Below are 11679 nucleotides of genomic sequence, written 5' to 3'. Positions count from 1 at the left end.
TCGCTAAGCGAACATGTAGCGAAGGGTCGCTAAGCCTTCGCTAGGCGAGGCAGTAGCGAATATGACAGTCATTGTTTTTCTGCTTGCACTCTAATCCGTCCTGTATTCATTTGACATGTTTTATATCTAATCATGCACTATTGGCCTGACACTATTACTGTTGTGATTCCTTTTGTTTGGTGCAATCCTCGATTGCACCCCGTCTTGGTATTCTAACCCGTTTGCTGAATTTTGCGAGGATTCACATATTCCCGAAGAAGGTAGCTTGCTAGGTATCCCACTTTATTTGTGGGATACCCTTATGGAGATATATTCTAAATTACCTAACTGATTATAAACATTGCCTTTGGATACATAATCTTGGCCCTCTCTTTGTTGCCTTATGGTATTACGGTCATGTCCCGCGAATGTGGGGATACACTTAGCAAAGACCCTTCGATTAAATCATCATGTCCCTACAAGATAAATCATAGTCCCTCGGATGTTGCCTTCGAATATATGGTTTTGTCCCTCGATGACCCTTCGTTGTAGCCTACGGTTAAATGATGATCGTCCCTTCGAATGCTAAGGTATCCTTACAAATGTTGCCTTCGATGACCAATCGATGACCCTACGATGTCCCTTTACACCCAAAGGATAAGACTACTTACTTCTCAATAGTAAGGACAGTTTTACCCTCATAAGGATAGGAAATACCCATAAAGACCTTGGGTAGGTATAACTCTTAAATGCTTACTCACAACTTAAAATACTTTTCACACCTCACACTTTGCAAAACATTTATTAGAAAATCACCACTTGGTATACATTCGCACTAGAATCATTGCTGAGTTATATTTTTCTAAACAGCTTTCAAAATTAAACAAGATAAACACGTTGTATACATTCGTACAAGAATCATTACAAAGTTAAATTCTCTTTTCAAAACATTTTCTAAACACTTCTGAAACACTTTTTCAAACAAGGAAAACATAAGTGATTAAGCAATTAAGAGCCCATGGATAACCATGGATACAAAGGGTGCTAATACCTTCCCTTTGTATAATGTACCTCCCGAACCCAAAATCTAATCAAGGTCTTTCCTGTTCTTTTCCGCCTTTCCTTATTGGATAAAAGAAAAGTCGGTGGCGACTCTTGCTATCCGCGACATTTGCTTTCCAAAGCAAAAACACCCAAAGTCAGTTCACCGTACGACACATACTCATCACAGGTTCATCACCTACTATTCTGCATAATCTGATCTCTAAATTGTATGACAAATTTGCACTTACAAAGCTTGGCATCCCTCAATACTTTCTAGGCATTGAAGTTCACTAAGAAGCAAATGGTTCGATGGGGACAACTCAAACCAAGTACATCAAGAACCTATTGACCAAAGTTAATACGGATGAAGCAAATGGAGTAAGCACACCTATGTTTAGCTCATGTAAACTAAGTAGGCATGGTGAAGATAAACTATTAAATCTTCTACTTTATAGGTCCACTTTCAGAGCATTGCAATATGCAACTCTTATAAAACTAGATATTGCCTTTTGTGCAAACAAAGCATGTCAATTCATGGTTGATCCGTTGGAATCTCACTGGAGTGTAGTGAAACACGTGTTTTATTACTTAAGTGGTACAACTACTCATGGATCATCTTAGCACCGTCCAATCCTTAACATAAATTGGCCATACGAGCATATAGTGACTCTGACTGGGCCAACGATCTGGATGACAGTCGATCCACGTCTGAGTCATGTATCTACCTTGGGCCAAACTTGGTTGCTCTAAGCTCAAAGAAGCTATCTCCAGTTGCATGTTCCAGCACCGAAGCAGAGTATATGGTACTTTCTCATACCACGTCTAAATTATTGTGGATTGAACCATTACCTAATAAACTCAAAAGTAGCTATCTATAACCCACAATATTGTGTGGCAACCTCAGTGCAGTAATGTTGTCATATTATCGTATACTACATGTACGCACGAAACATACTGAGTTGGATATCTACCTTGTTAGAGAACGAGTTCTATCACAATGCTCGTAGATTCAGCATGTACCGACGCATGTACAAATATCTAACATCCTCATAAAACTACTTCTAACTAATCTCTTCTCAAGTTTTTATGATAAGCTCAAAGTTGTTTTCTTCCTTATAACCACCATGAGCTTGAGGGGTGTATTAAAGTATTAGAATATAGTTAATTGAGAGAGTTAGATGTGATAGTTAAAAGTTAGTTATTGAGTGTAACTAGCATTGTGCATGTAACTAGCATTGTGTATGTAAGGAAATGAATGAGTTCACCATGTTACGATGATAATACAAACTTGATAATGGTGATAATACAAACTTGATAGCAAGTGAATCTTACACTATTCTCTCTATCTATCTATCAAATCTTAAGTGATTCTAAGAGTGTTACATATTTGAGTGAAATAAAAAGTTTTTCAAAATTCACCCCACAGAAGAATCTATTTAAATATATATATATATATATATATATATATATATATATATATATATATATATATATATATATATATATATATATATATATATATATATATATATATATATATATATATATATATATATATATATATATTAAAAAGTATTTTATAAATTGCGAGAAACCTCGATAAATACGAATGAATTCATTGCCTTGGAAAAATCTTAATTTAATTGAATACTACAAAATTTGTTTGAAAACTTAAAAAAAAAAAAAACTCTTAATACATGACATCATTGCAAAGTTTTCCTCTCAATCCAACCTGTCTCTCTCCTTTTGGGGTGAATGTGTTTTGATTGTAGCATAACATACAAATAAACTTTCAACTAGAATCCTCAAATGTAAATCACATCATCAAGTTTGACTTGATTCTAATAGTTCATTATATCATAAGTTTTCATGTTTGAATGTCTATTTTTACTAAAATATGAATACTTAACATAAATTTGATAATCACTCCAAACACAATATTTTTTTTGGTTAGATATCCATTTAATCAAGAGAGAATATTGAATATATGATATTTAAACTTATCAAATCTAATTCTCAGGATGATACCTCATCCAATCCTCCATTCTTTTTTTTAAGTAGATTTACAAAATCATTGAATATCAAGAACCAAGATCTTACTCTCAAGATCTTAGTCTCAAATCATTAAATAACCTGAATAGTCTGAATCTATGTCAAATGAAAGCTCTTGAATCAAACTATAAGCTTTTATGTCCACAACCTGAAAACAAATTAACATTGTTTTTCTTTACCAGAAAAAAAGAGTATTCGATATATATGAATGTATTTCATCTATGAAAGTGAAACATACGCATACGCATATTATTTCATGTGACTTATTTCATATTTTCCAATAAGTTTTTGAAATGCACAAAGACACTATCACAGAGTGTTGCATGAAATGTGAAGGTTACATAACTTAATTATAAAAAAATTAAATTAAATTATCATTATTATCTTCCAACAGTTTTGTTGTGAAAGTATTTTATGTAAATTCAGTTCAGTTTGATTCTATATATATATATATATATATATATATATATATATATATATATATATATATATATATATATATATATATATATATATATATATATATATATATATATATATATATATATATTTCATGCAACACTCAAGATGTGTTAATCACTAGACTAATAATAAAATAAAATAAAATAATTAAAATCAAAACTACATACTTATACACTTATTAATCTACTTTATCTAAATCAGCATCAATATTATTAAAAATTCTAAAATAAATTCAAGGGACATAAACCAAACTTTGAAGAAAATAAAAAACAAAAACAAAAATAAATTACTATATTGGTAAAAACTATCCTTTAAATGAGTATTATAAAAAAGAAAAATATAAAGTTATCACTTTAATTTTATTGATTTCTTATAAAAAAATATAAATCCTTATTTATAATAGTCATATTCTCAAAATATGAATTGGTTAATTTAACAGTGAAGATAACATGCGTTCTAAGGACATTAGTTATGAACTCAAAAAACCAAAGTTTCTTATTTAAAAAGATAAATTTTTAAACATTCAAAAAGTTAAATACACTATTTTTTAACAGAGAAATTATATATATATATATATATATATATATATATATATATATATATATATATATATATATATATATATATATATATATATATATATATATATATATATTAACAAGTATCTTTAGCATACTCTTTTGAATTTTCCTTAATTTGAAAGTACTTTTTAAAACATATCATTAAATATGGATACATCATTAAAACTTTGATTTTTTAAGTCCAACACATTTGTATATATTTTCTTGTTCATAATTGAGAACCCTAATTTTCTTTTTCATAGATGTTCTCCATATGAGAGATAATCTTATGTAAGACACAAGTTTAAACATATCTCTATTATTTTGAGTAAGAGTTAATTTTTAGAAAGTTTTGAAAGTGGAGAATTTGAAGGGTTATATATATATATTTTAAAACATGTTTGATATTTTAAAAAAATTTAAACAATAATATACTACATTATCATATAAAAATCATATTATTTAAAAAAAAATTAAAATATCAAATATTTTTAAAATATAGACGCAAATCTTCAAAGTCTTCTTTTAAAAATTAACTATAAACAAATATGTCTGCATTTGAACCTTAAATCACTCTGTTATGAAAAACTCAGATAGATGTTATACCCAACCATTTATTAGTACATATTTTTAATTTATATATATTCATAATTATTTTCATACCATAATTTTTTTTTAAATTCCAAGAATTTGAATCTTAGACATGCAGACCACATCCCAAAAAAACAAAACTTAAATTTGCAGTCTCTTTCAGTATTTATTTTCCAGCAGACACAAGTGTTGATCAAAGACTTTGGAGGTTTATGCTCATAGAAAAATTGACTTTACCAAAGGATCTAAGATACACACTCTTATTTTTTATTTTATTTTAACACCAAATAAAAACAAGCATCACATTCAATTCTGTGTATACCTCAAAAACCAAGATCCTGCTACTATGTTTATGTCTTGTCTAACCTTATAATACTGTTTATCTTACTGTCCTACTCCTATGTCTTGCTTTTGTTTTCTACATTGTCACAACTATATAACACCATAACATTCTGTTTGATATCTCCTTTTTATGCTTTAAAACAGTTTTTTTCATCTTTTGCATTCAATATCACTCTATAATATTCAAACTTCAATGTTTTTTTTCTTTTCAAGATGAACAGTGTTATTTTTGACATATTATGTAAACCTAGAGACAAAGTCATCAATGTTCTATTAGAATTCACCTACCTTATGAATTGAATGTTAAATTTGTCTTTTAATTAAATTAGTAGTGTATAAAATTGTATTGGAGAGGTATAAAATTGTTTATATTCTTATTATAGAAACCAACATTTTATATGTTATATTTATTCATATGTTTCAGATAAAAAACAAAACTAACATACTATATATGAATATTGATATTCACCTTGATTGCCAAAGGAAAGTTCCTTGATTTAATGTCCAAAAATGTATCAGCTGAAATTATTGCAATGACTGTGACAAATAGGAAAAGAAATAAAAATTGTTAGTATCATAATAGGTCATTTTCAACTTTCAACAGTAAGAAAGACTGTTATGAAGACTAATTAAGTATTAAACATAGCAAAATCACATGCATGAGGAATCTTTAATATATAATTTGGAATGTTTGCAATGTTTAATCTGCATTGCCACGCAATTACATAGTCGGTATCATGGTTTTAAATTGCGGACTGTCTTACTTTGATGCGGCCACAATATTGCAGTTGTGATAGTGTCTGCATCTGTATCATGCCGCAATTGCGATGTGTTCACTAATTATACTACATACTGTATTATAATATCGCGACGGCCGCATCATTACAGCACATAAGTCGCATAAATCCGCTTCAGCCCACAACAAATTATGTATTGCTTGCAAAAATTACTAGAGATTTAAAGGGTCTTTTAAAAAAATTAAAAATATTCAAAGTGATGGAAAGTAGATAATGAGATTTAGATATAAAATCGAGAGAAAATGAAAGACATGTGAAACATAAAAGAAATAACAAAGTATAATATTTTATGTTCATAAAATATAAATTCAACCGCAACGACCGCAATCTAAATCAGAACTACTGCAATAATCACAACTGCAATAGCAACAACCACAACCGCAGCCATAACCCCAATTTAAAATCATGGTCAAAACCATGGTCGGTATATTAATGATGATCGTTGAATCATTAAAATCATATGGTCCAAATTTCAAATGAATATTGAAATATGGATCATTCGATCTCAATATAATAGTCATTCATGTGCTTACTACGCGAATGCTTGAGATTTTTAAATCAAATTTTAATCATCTTCAATCCGTAAATTCAAACATTCACATCATCAGTAATAAGTGTTGGTTGGATCTAGATCAGAACATTCATATTTCAAGTTAGTCATCAATGTGCTGACTTCATAAATATATGAAATTTTGATCATCTAAAATCAATAATTTCATATATTCACATAGCTCGTCCTCTACACCAAAGAATTTATACTTCAAATTAAAAAAAATCGAAATTTATATTAAAATTTAAATAATCTAATCTCAATTCAACTCTCATCGACATATTGACTAAGTGAATACACCGTGATTTAAATAAATAATATAAAAATTGGATATATGAAAGCAAGTAGTTATTAATAAGAAAAACATAGAAAAGAAAAAGCCAAGTTTTGACATACCTAAAACATGTGTGAGTGAACAGTGTAAAACCAAAGAAAGGATATGGCTGCTAGGATCACAATAGAAGTCAAGAAAGCATATATCAACAAAGGAAATCAAGAAGCAAGAAACAGTAAAAATTGATTACTTGTGTATGGTAATATATAGAAAATGATAGCAAAACTAAATGAATGAACAAGAGATGAAAAAAGAAATTACCCTTTTACAGCTGTACATCTCTTCTGAAGTCTATCTGCAAAGCTAAAATGTCTAAGGAGCAGAGAGAGGGAGCAGAATAGTAGCAGTGTTATGAAACACATCAACCCAACAAGGCTAACAGAAACATTAGAGGAAAGAAGAAAAAGCAACAATATTTTCTGTGTATCATTAAATGCAGAAAACGGAATGAGAGAGAGATTAGAATCAAATGGAGACAAAAACTTCATTTAATTCTAGTACTCTCTCAGAAGATGATGCAAATAAATCAAAATAATACATGTATTTTTTGTGTTCTAATTTTTATACACAAATTTGACTAAGGTCTAAATGTCCTTCATTTCCATACTATTTCATTTTCCTTCTTTAGGAATTCTGAAATTATGGATCTTATGTTGTTTTTTTCTCTCCTCATAACCCAAATCTCATTCATAAGTTCTAAAAAAAAACAAAACTTCAAATGATGATAATCCAAATCAAAAGAGAATGTATTATAATATAATAATATAATAAAAATACTGAAATATAGATATATATAAATATATATATATTGTAACAAATTCTTCATTATTTTTTTTCTTTTTTTCTTTTTTTGGTTTCATTTCATCATTGTTGATGGAAATTATGATATTGCAAAGAAGGGTCTAAACCGAAAATCAATGAAGCTTCTCTTCTCTTCTCCTCTTGGAATCTTGTTGATGTTGAAAGTGTTTCTTCATGAGGTAACCTCAAATTTGAAGAAGAAGAAGGGAGTGAATTAGCCAAATTTTCATCAGTTGTTGAAGATCCACATTCCATGTTCACACCAAACAACCTTAACCTTTTTGCAGCACCATTAATACTATTGCTACTACTAGGTATAGTAGTAGTACTAGTAAAATTTCCAGTGCTAGAAAAACCACTCTTACCACCTTGTTGATGATAATGATGAGAAACAGGAACAGAATCAATAATCATGTTTGAAACAATGTCTCCTCCGGCTCCTCCTTGTTGTCTTGTTAAGCTTCCTTGATCAACCATGGACGGCGCGGGTGCCGGTAATGATGATCTCATGTAAAAGACAGAACTTGGATCATGATGATGAAAATTGTAATTCTGATTCACATTTCCAACACCATGTTGATGAAATGGATACATTTGGTAATTGTAATTCATTTGATTCTGTAAAGGGTCATGAAGATTCTGTTGTTGTTGTTGTTGTTGTAACCTTTGTGTTTGTGGTGAAGGATAAGGAAGTGAGTAGAATCTACTATTAGCACCTCCCCATCTAATAGAATATTGTTGTTGATTAGGAAGAAAGAAAGGAGTGAAAAGTGTTGTTGAAGGATCCATATTATGGTTATGATTAGATCTTCTCCTCCAATCTATAAACAATCGATGTCGAAACAAATCGCCAACACCTCGTTGAAACGAAACAATGTCTCCGGCATCGAGTTTTTTCTCCTTGACAAAACGGCTCCAACCTTTTGTCATAACATAGCTTTGGCTACTGTTCCAATAAGAGTATCTAAATCTCCACAATTTTCCATTTCTATCTTCGAAATTGAGAAGAAGACCTTTCTCGTTCGATGTCGAATCGAGAGGGAAATACTTTTCGGCGTGCTGTTTTGGTATCACTAAACGGTTGAGTTTTCCAACATCACTTGGTGTTACAACTTTGTCAAACATGTGTTCTTTTTCATGAGTACTAGGTTGTTGTTGCTGTTGCTGTTGTTGTTGCTGTTGTTGATGTTGGTTGTTTATGATGTTTGCATTTGAAGAACTAGGATCTTTGTTGATGCTGTTGTTGTTGTTGTTACCTAGTGATAATTCCATGAAATCAATTTGTTTTAAACTTGATTGATTTGTGAAATTTGAGGTGGTTGTTGTTGTTGTTGTTGCATCTTGATGTTGATGATGTTGTTGGTGTAATAACCCTAATCCACCAGAAGATGAATTGTGAGACTCTGGAGAGTGATGGTGATGATGATTGATTCCTAGCCATTGATTTGTGACATCATGATTATGATGATGATGATGGTGATGAGTTGTTGAAGGTGAAGAAGAAGATAAAGAGAAATTAGAAGGAGAAGAAGAAAAAGGGCAGTGTTGTAATTGTTGCTTACTACTGTTTTCTTCATCTTTTGATGTTCTTGTTATGATTTCTTCTTCTTCCTCCTCTTCCTCTTGTGAATAGCCTTTCACTTCTTGCAACAACTCCATCCAAATTATTTCAACTCTCAAATTCTTCTAATTATAACTTCTAGATCTCACAAAAAATCTAAAAAAATTGTCAAAAAAATATATATAATTAGAAAAAAAAATATAATGAAATGAAATAGAGGAAGTAAGGGAGGCTAAAATAAACAAAATTAAATTTGTCAAATTGATAAAAAGAGAAGAAAAAAAAAGGTAAGAGAATTAATATTAGCATAAAAAAAATGATTTACCAAGAAAAATATGTAAGATATTTTTTTGGGAGATTTATGAGGTTGAAAATAGAGACTAAGAAAAGGAAAAAAGAGGTTTTTCTTAGTTAAGAGTCGGTGCCTTCATATTTGACTATGATAGGAATCTTGAAACCCTAAAGAAAATTTCAAGTTAGTTTACCTAAAAAACAACACAACAAAAGGTGTGTTATGGTTGAAGTTATATAGAGAGAGAAAGGTGTTGAAGAAGATGTGTAACTAGTTACTTGAAACAAGAAGGTTCTTTAGAATTGTATGAGAAAAAGAAGGGAAAGAAATGTTTGTAGAAACCCAGTTTTATTGTGAAAGGTTAGAAGAGAGAGAGAGATGATAGAGATAGAAAGGGTTACTATACATTTTTACGTGGGGGGCCCATGAATAATGTGCTTATTTGGGGGTCATGTGAGCAACTAGTCATTTTCATTATATATTTTAAGATAATATTAATAGTTTTATCAACGATTTATGCTTTTTCATCATTTATATAATTTAGGTTCAAAAAGCTATATATGTATATAGTGGTGTTATTCAAACTTACATTCATTAATCTTCATCTTTGTTAATGTGCTTCTTTACTATACAATTATTTCATTTCAGAATTACTCAAGATAAATATGACAGAAAAATATACTAATATTGATAAATATTGCTAGAATTTGAGGTAATAAGTTAAATTTTTTACATATGATAAAATCGAAAATTTTATTCATCACACTTTAGATATGAGCAATGATAAATATACAATTTTTTCCCATTGTTATATCCAGTTAATCATGTATATTGAAAATCCTATATAAATTTGTTGTAAATTAACTATGTAGAAGAGGATACAAAGCCAAGGGTGAAGTAAAGGAAAGTGCACAGTTTTAGGTTGTATATTATTTTTATTGACTTTTGAAACTCCATTGAATATTGTGTGCTGTGTTGTGGCTGTTGGTCCCTCCCATCCCAGCTGAGAGAATGAGAGCAGACCTCTCTGCAGGCCACCCCTATCTGATCACCTCCTGCTACCCTATCTCTGTAATGCATTGCAACACAATACTCATTTATTACAATCAATTCCCTCTCATCAGTTTTTATGTTAAAACTTTACATACACATATTTATATAACAAATATTTAATTAAATTAATATATTCTATGTGCTAATATCCCCAACCACTACTATCATTTCGTTTCTTATGTCATGTCCTCAACATTCTTATCATCAACATAAATTTGAGGGAAAATAGAATCTTAACTCTTCAATTTCAAATTCCATAACTCAGATCCCGAGACAAAAAGAGACTCATAACCTTTTACTACTACTACTTCTTGTGTAATTAATTAATATTATTTTTTACTCAATTTATGTTTTTTTAATTAATATTCAAAGTTTAGTTAAAGCGTGTTTAACTGATATTCAAAAAGATAATCAAGTTTGAGCAGAGATCCTATATTTAAGAATGTAGGTAGTTTTTTTCTCTTCAAAATTTATATTGGATTCAACTCCCACTAATAATATGAGAATCTTTTTAGTACAAAATCTATAATTATTTTTATAAGTTTTTTTTTTTAATTTTAACATTTGTTCGAAGCAAATTAATCTAAATTTATAAATCTTAATATATATAGTAATGTTAATTTTAATTTTCTATAGCTCTTTTAATCTTAATTTTAAATCTTAATATATATATATATATATATATATATATATATATATATATATATATATTATATATTATATATATATATATATATATATATGTATATATATATATATATATATATATATATATATATATATATATTTCTTTTGTTTAGTCGACTTTTTTCTACTTAGAGTAGCACTTGTACTGTTGGTTTGTTACTTTATACTCTTATTCTCTCTTTTTTATTTTTTTATATTAATATAGTTTGCTATTAAAAAAATTTAAAGCATGTTTAACCATCACATAAATTTCAATAAAAGTTAAAAAGTTCATCTATTAATTTATTAATTATGTCATATGAAAAACTCTTATATATTTCAAGTAATTTATTTTAGTTAAATAAATATTACATAAATGAGAGAAGTTCATCTATTAATTTATTAATTATGTCATATGGAAAGCTCTTATATATTTCAAGTAATTTATTTTAGTTAAATGAATATTACATAAACGAGAGAAAAATATAAACAAGAGAAAAATATAAAGGAATACATTGAGAAAGAATCTAATTCATCAACAAAAAATAATTGGAAAAAAAATAGATAAACCAAGTTTATCCCTTATGAAACCATC

General features: G+C 28.9%; 1 protein-coding gene across 6 annotated transcripts; it reads right to left on the bottom strand.

The window, feature by feature from the left end:
• Window positions 1-3009: 3009 nt before the first annotated feature.
• On the bottom strand, window positions 3010-9744 carry LOC127076162 (B3 domain-containing transcription factor NGA1). Of its 6 annotated transcripts, none has more exons than XM_051017741.1 (6): window positions 9399-9744; window positions 9075-9229; window positions 6973-8945; window positions 6774-6820; window positions 5500-5567; window positions 3010-3223 (listed from the first exon to the last, which is right to left on the bottom strand). In XM_051017741.1, the coding sequence occupies exons 2-3, from the start codon at window positions 9169-9171 to the stop codon at window positions 7576-7578; spliced, it is 1467 nt and encodes a 488-aa protein (XP_050873698.1). In that variant the 5' UTR covers window positions 9172-9229; window positions 9399-9744; the 3' UTR covers window positions 3010-3223; window positions 5500-5567; window positions 6774-6820; window positions 6973-7575. The 6 variants fall into 6 exon arrangements, with proteins under 6 accessions (XP_050873698.1, XP_050873699.1, XP_050873695.1 ...); XM_051017742.1 differs by having other exon boundaries at window positions 9559-9743; XM_051017738.1 differs by having other exon boundaries at window positions 6973-9229; window positions 9399-9743.
• Window positions 9745-11679: the final 1935 nt, after the last annotated feature.

Source organism: Lathyrus oleraceus, chromosome 4 (genome assembly GCF_024323335.1).
Source record: "Lathyrus oleraceus cultivar Zhongwan6 chromosome 4, CAAS_Psat_ZW6_1.0, whole genome shotgun sequence".
In the NCBI taxonomy this organism is placed as follows: domain Eukaryota; kingdom Viridiplantae; phylum Streptophyta; class Magnoliopsida; order Fabales; family Fabaceae; genus Lathyrus; species Lathyrus oleraceus.
Note: the sequence above shows the minus strand (reverse complement) of the source record. Positions and strands in the feature narration are given on the sequence as shown.

What these genes read in the sequence shown, in the direction of transcription:
- LOC127076162 (XM_051017738.1), bottom strand. Translation starts at nt 9,171, where the DNA reads ATGGAGTTGTTGCAAGAAGTGAAAGGCTATTCACAAGAGGAAGAGGAG.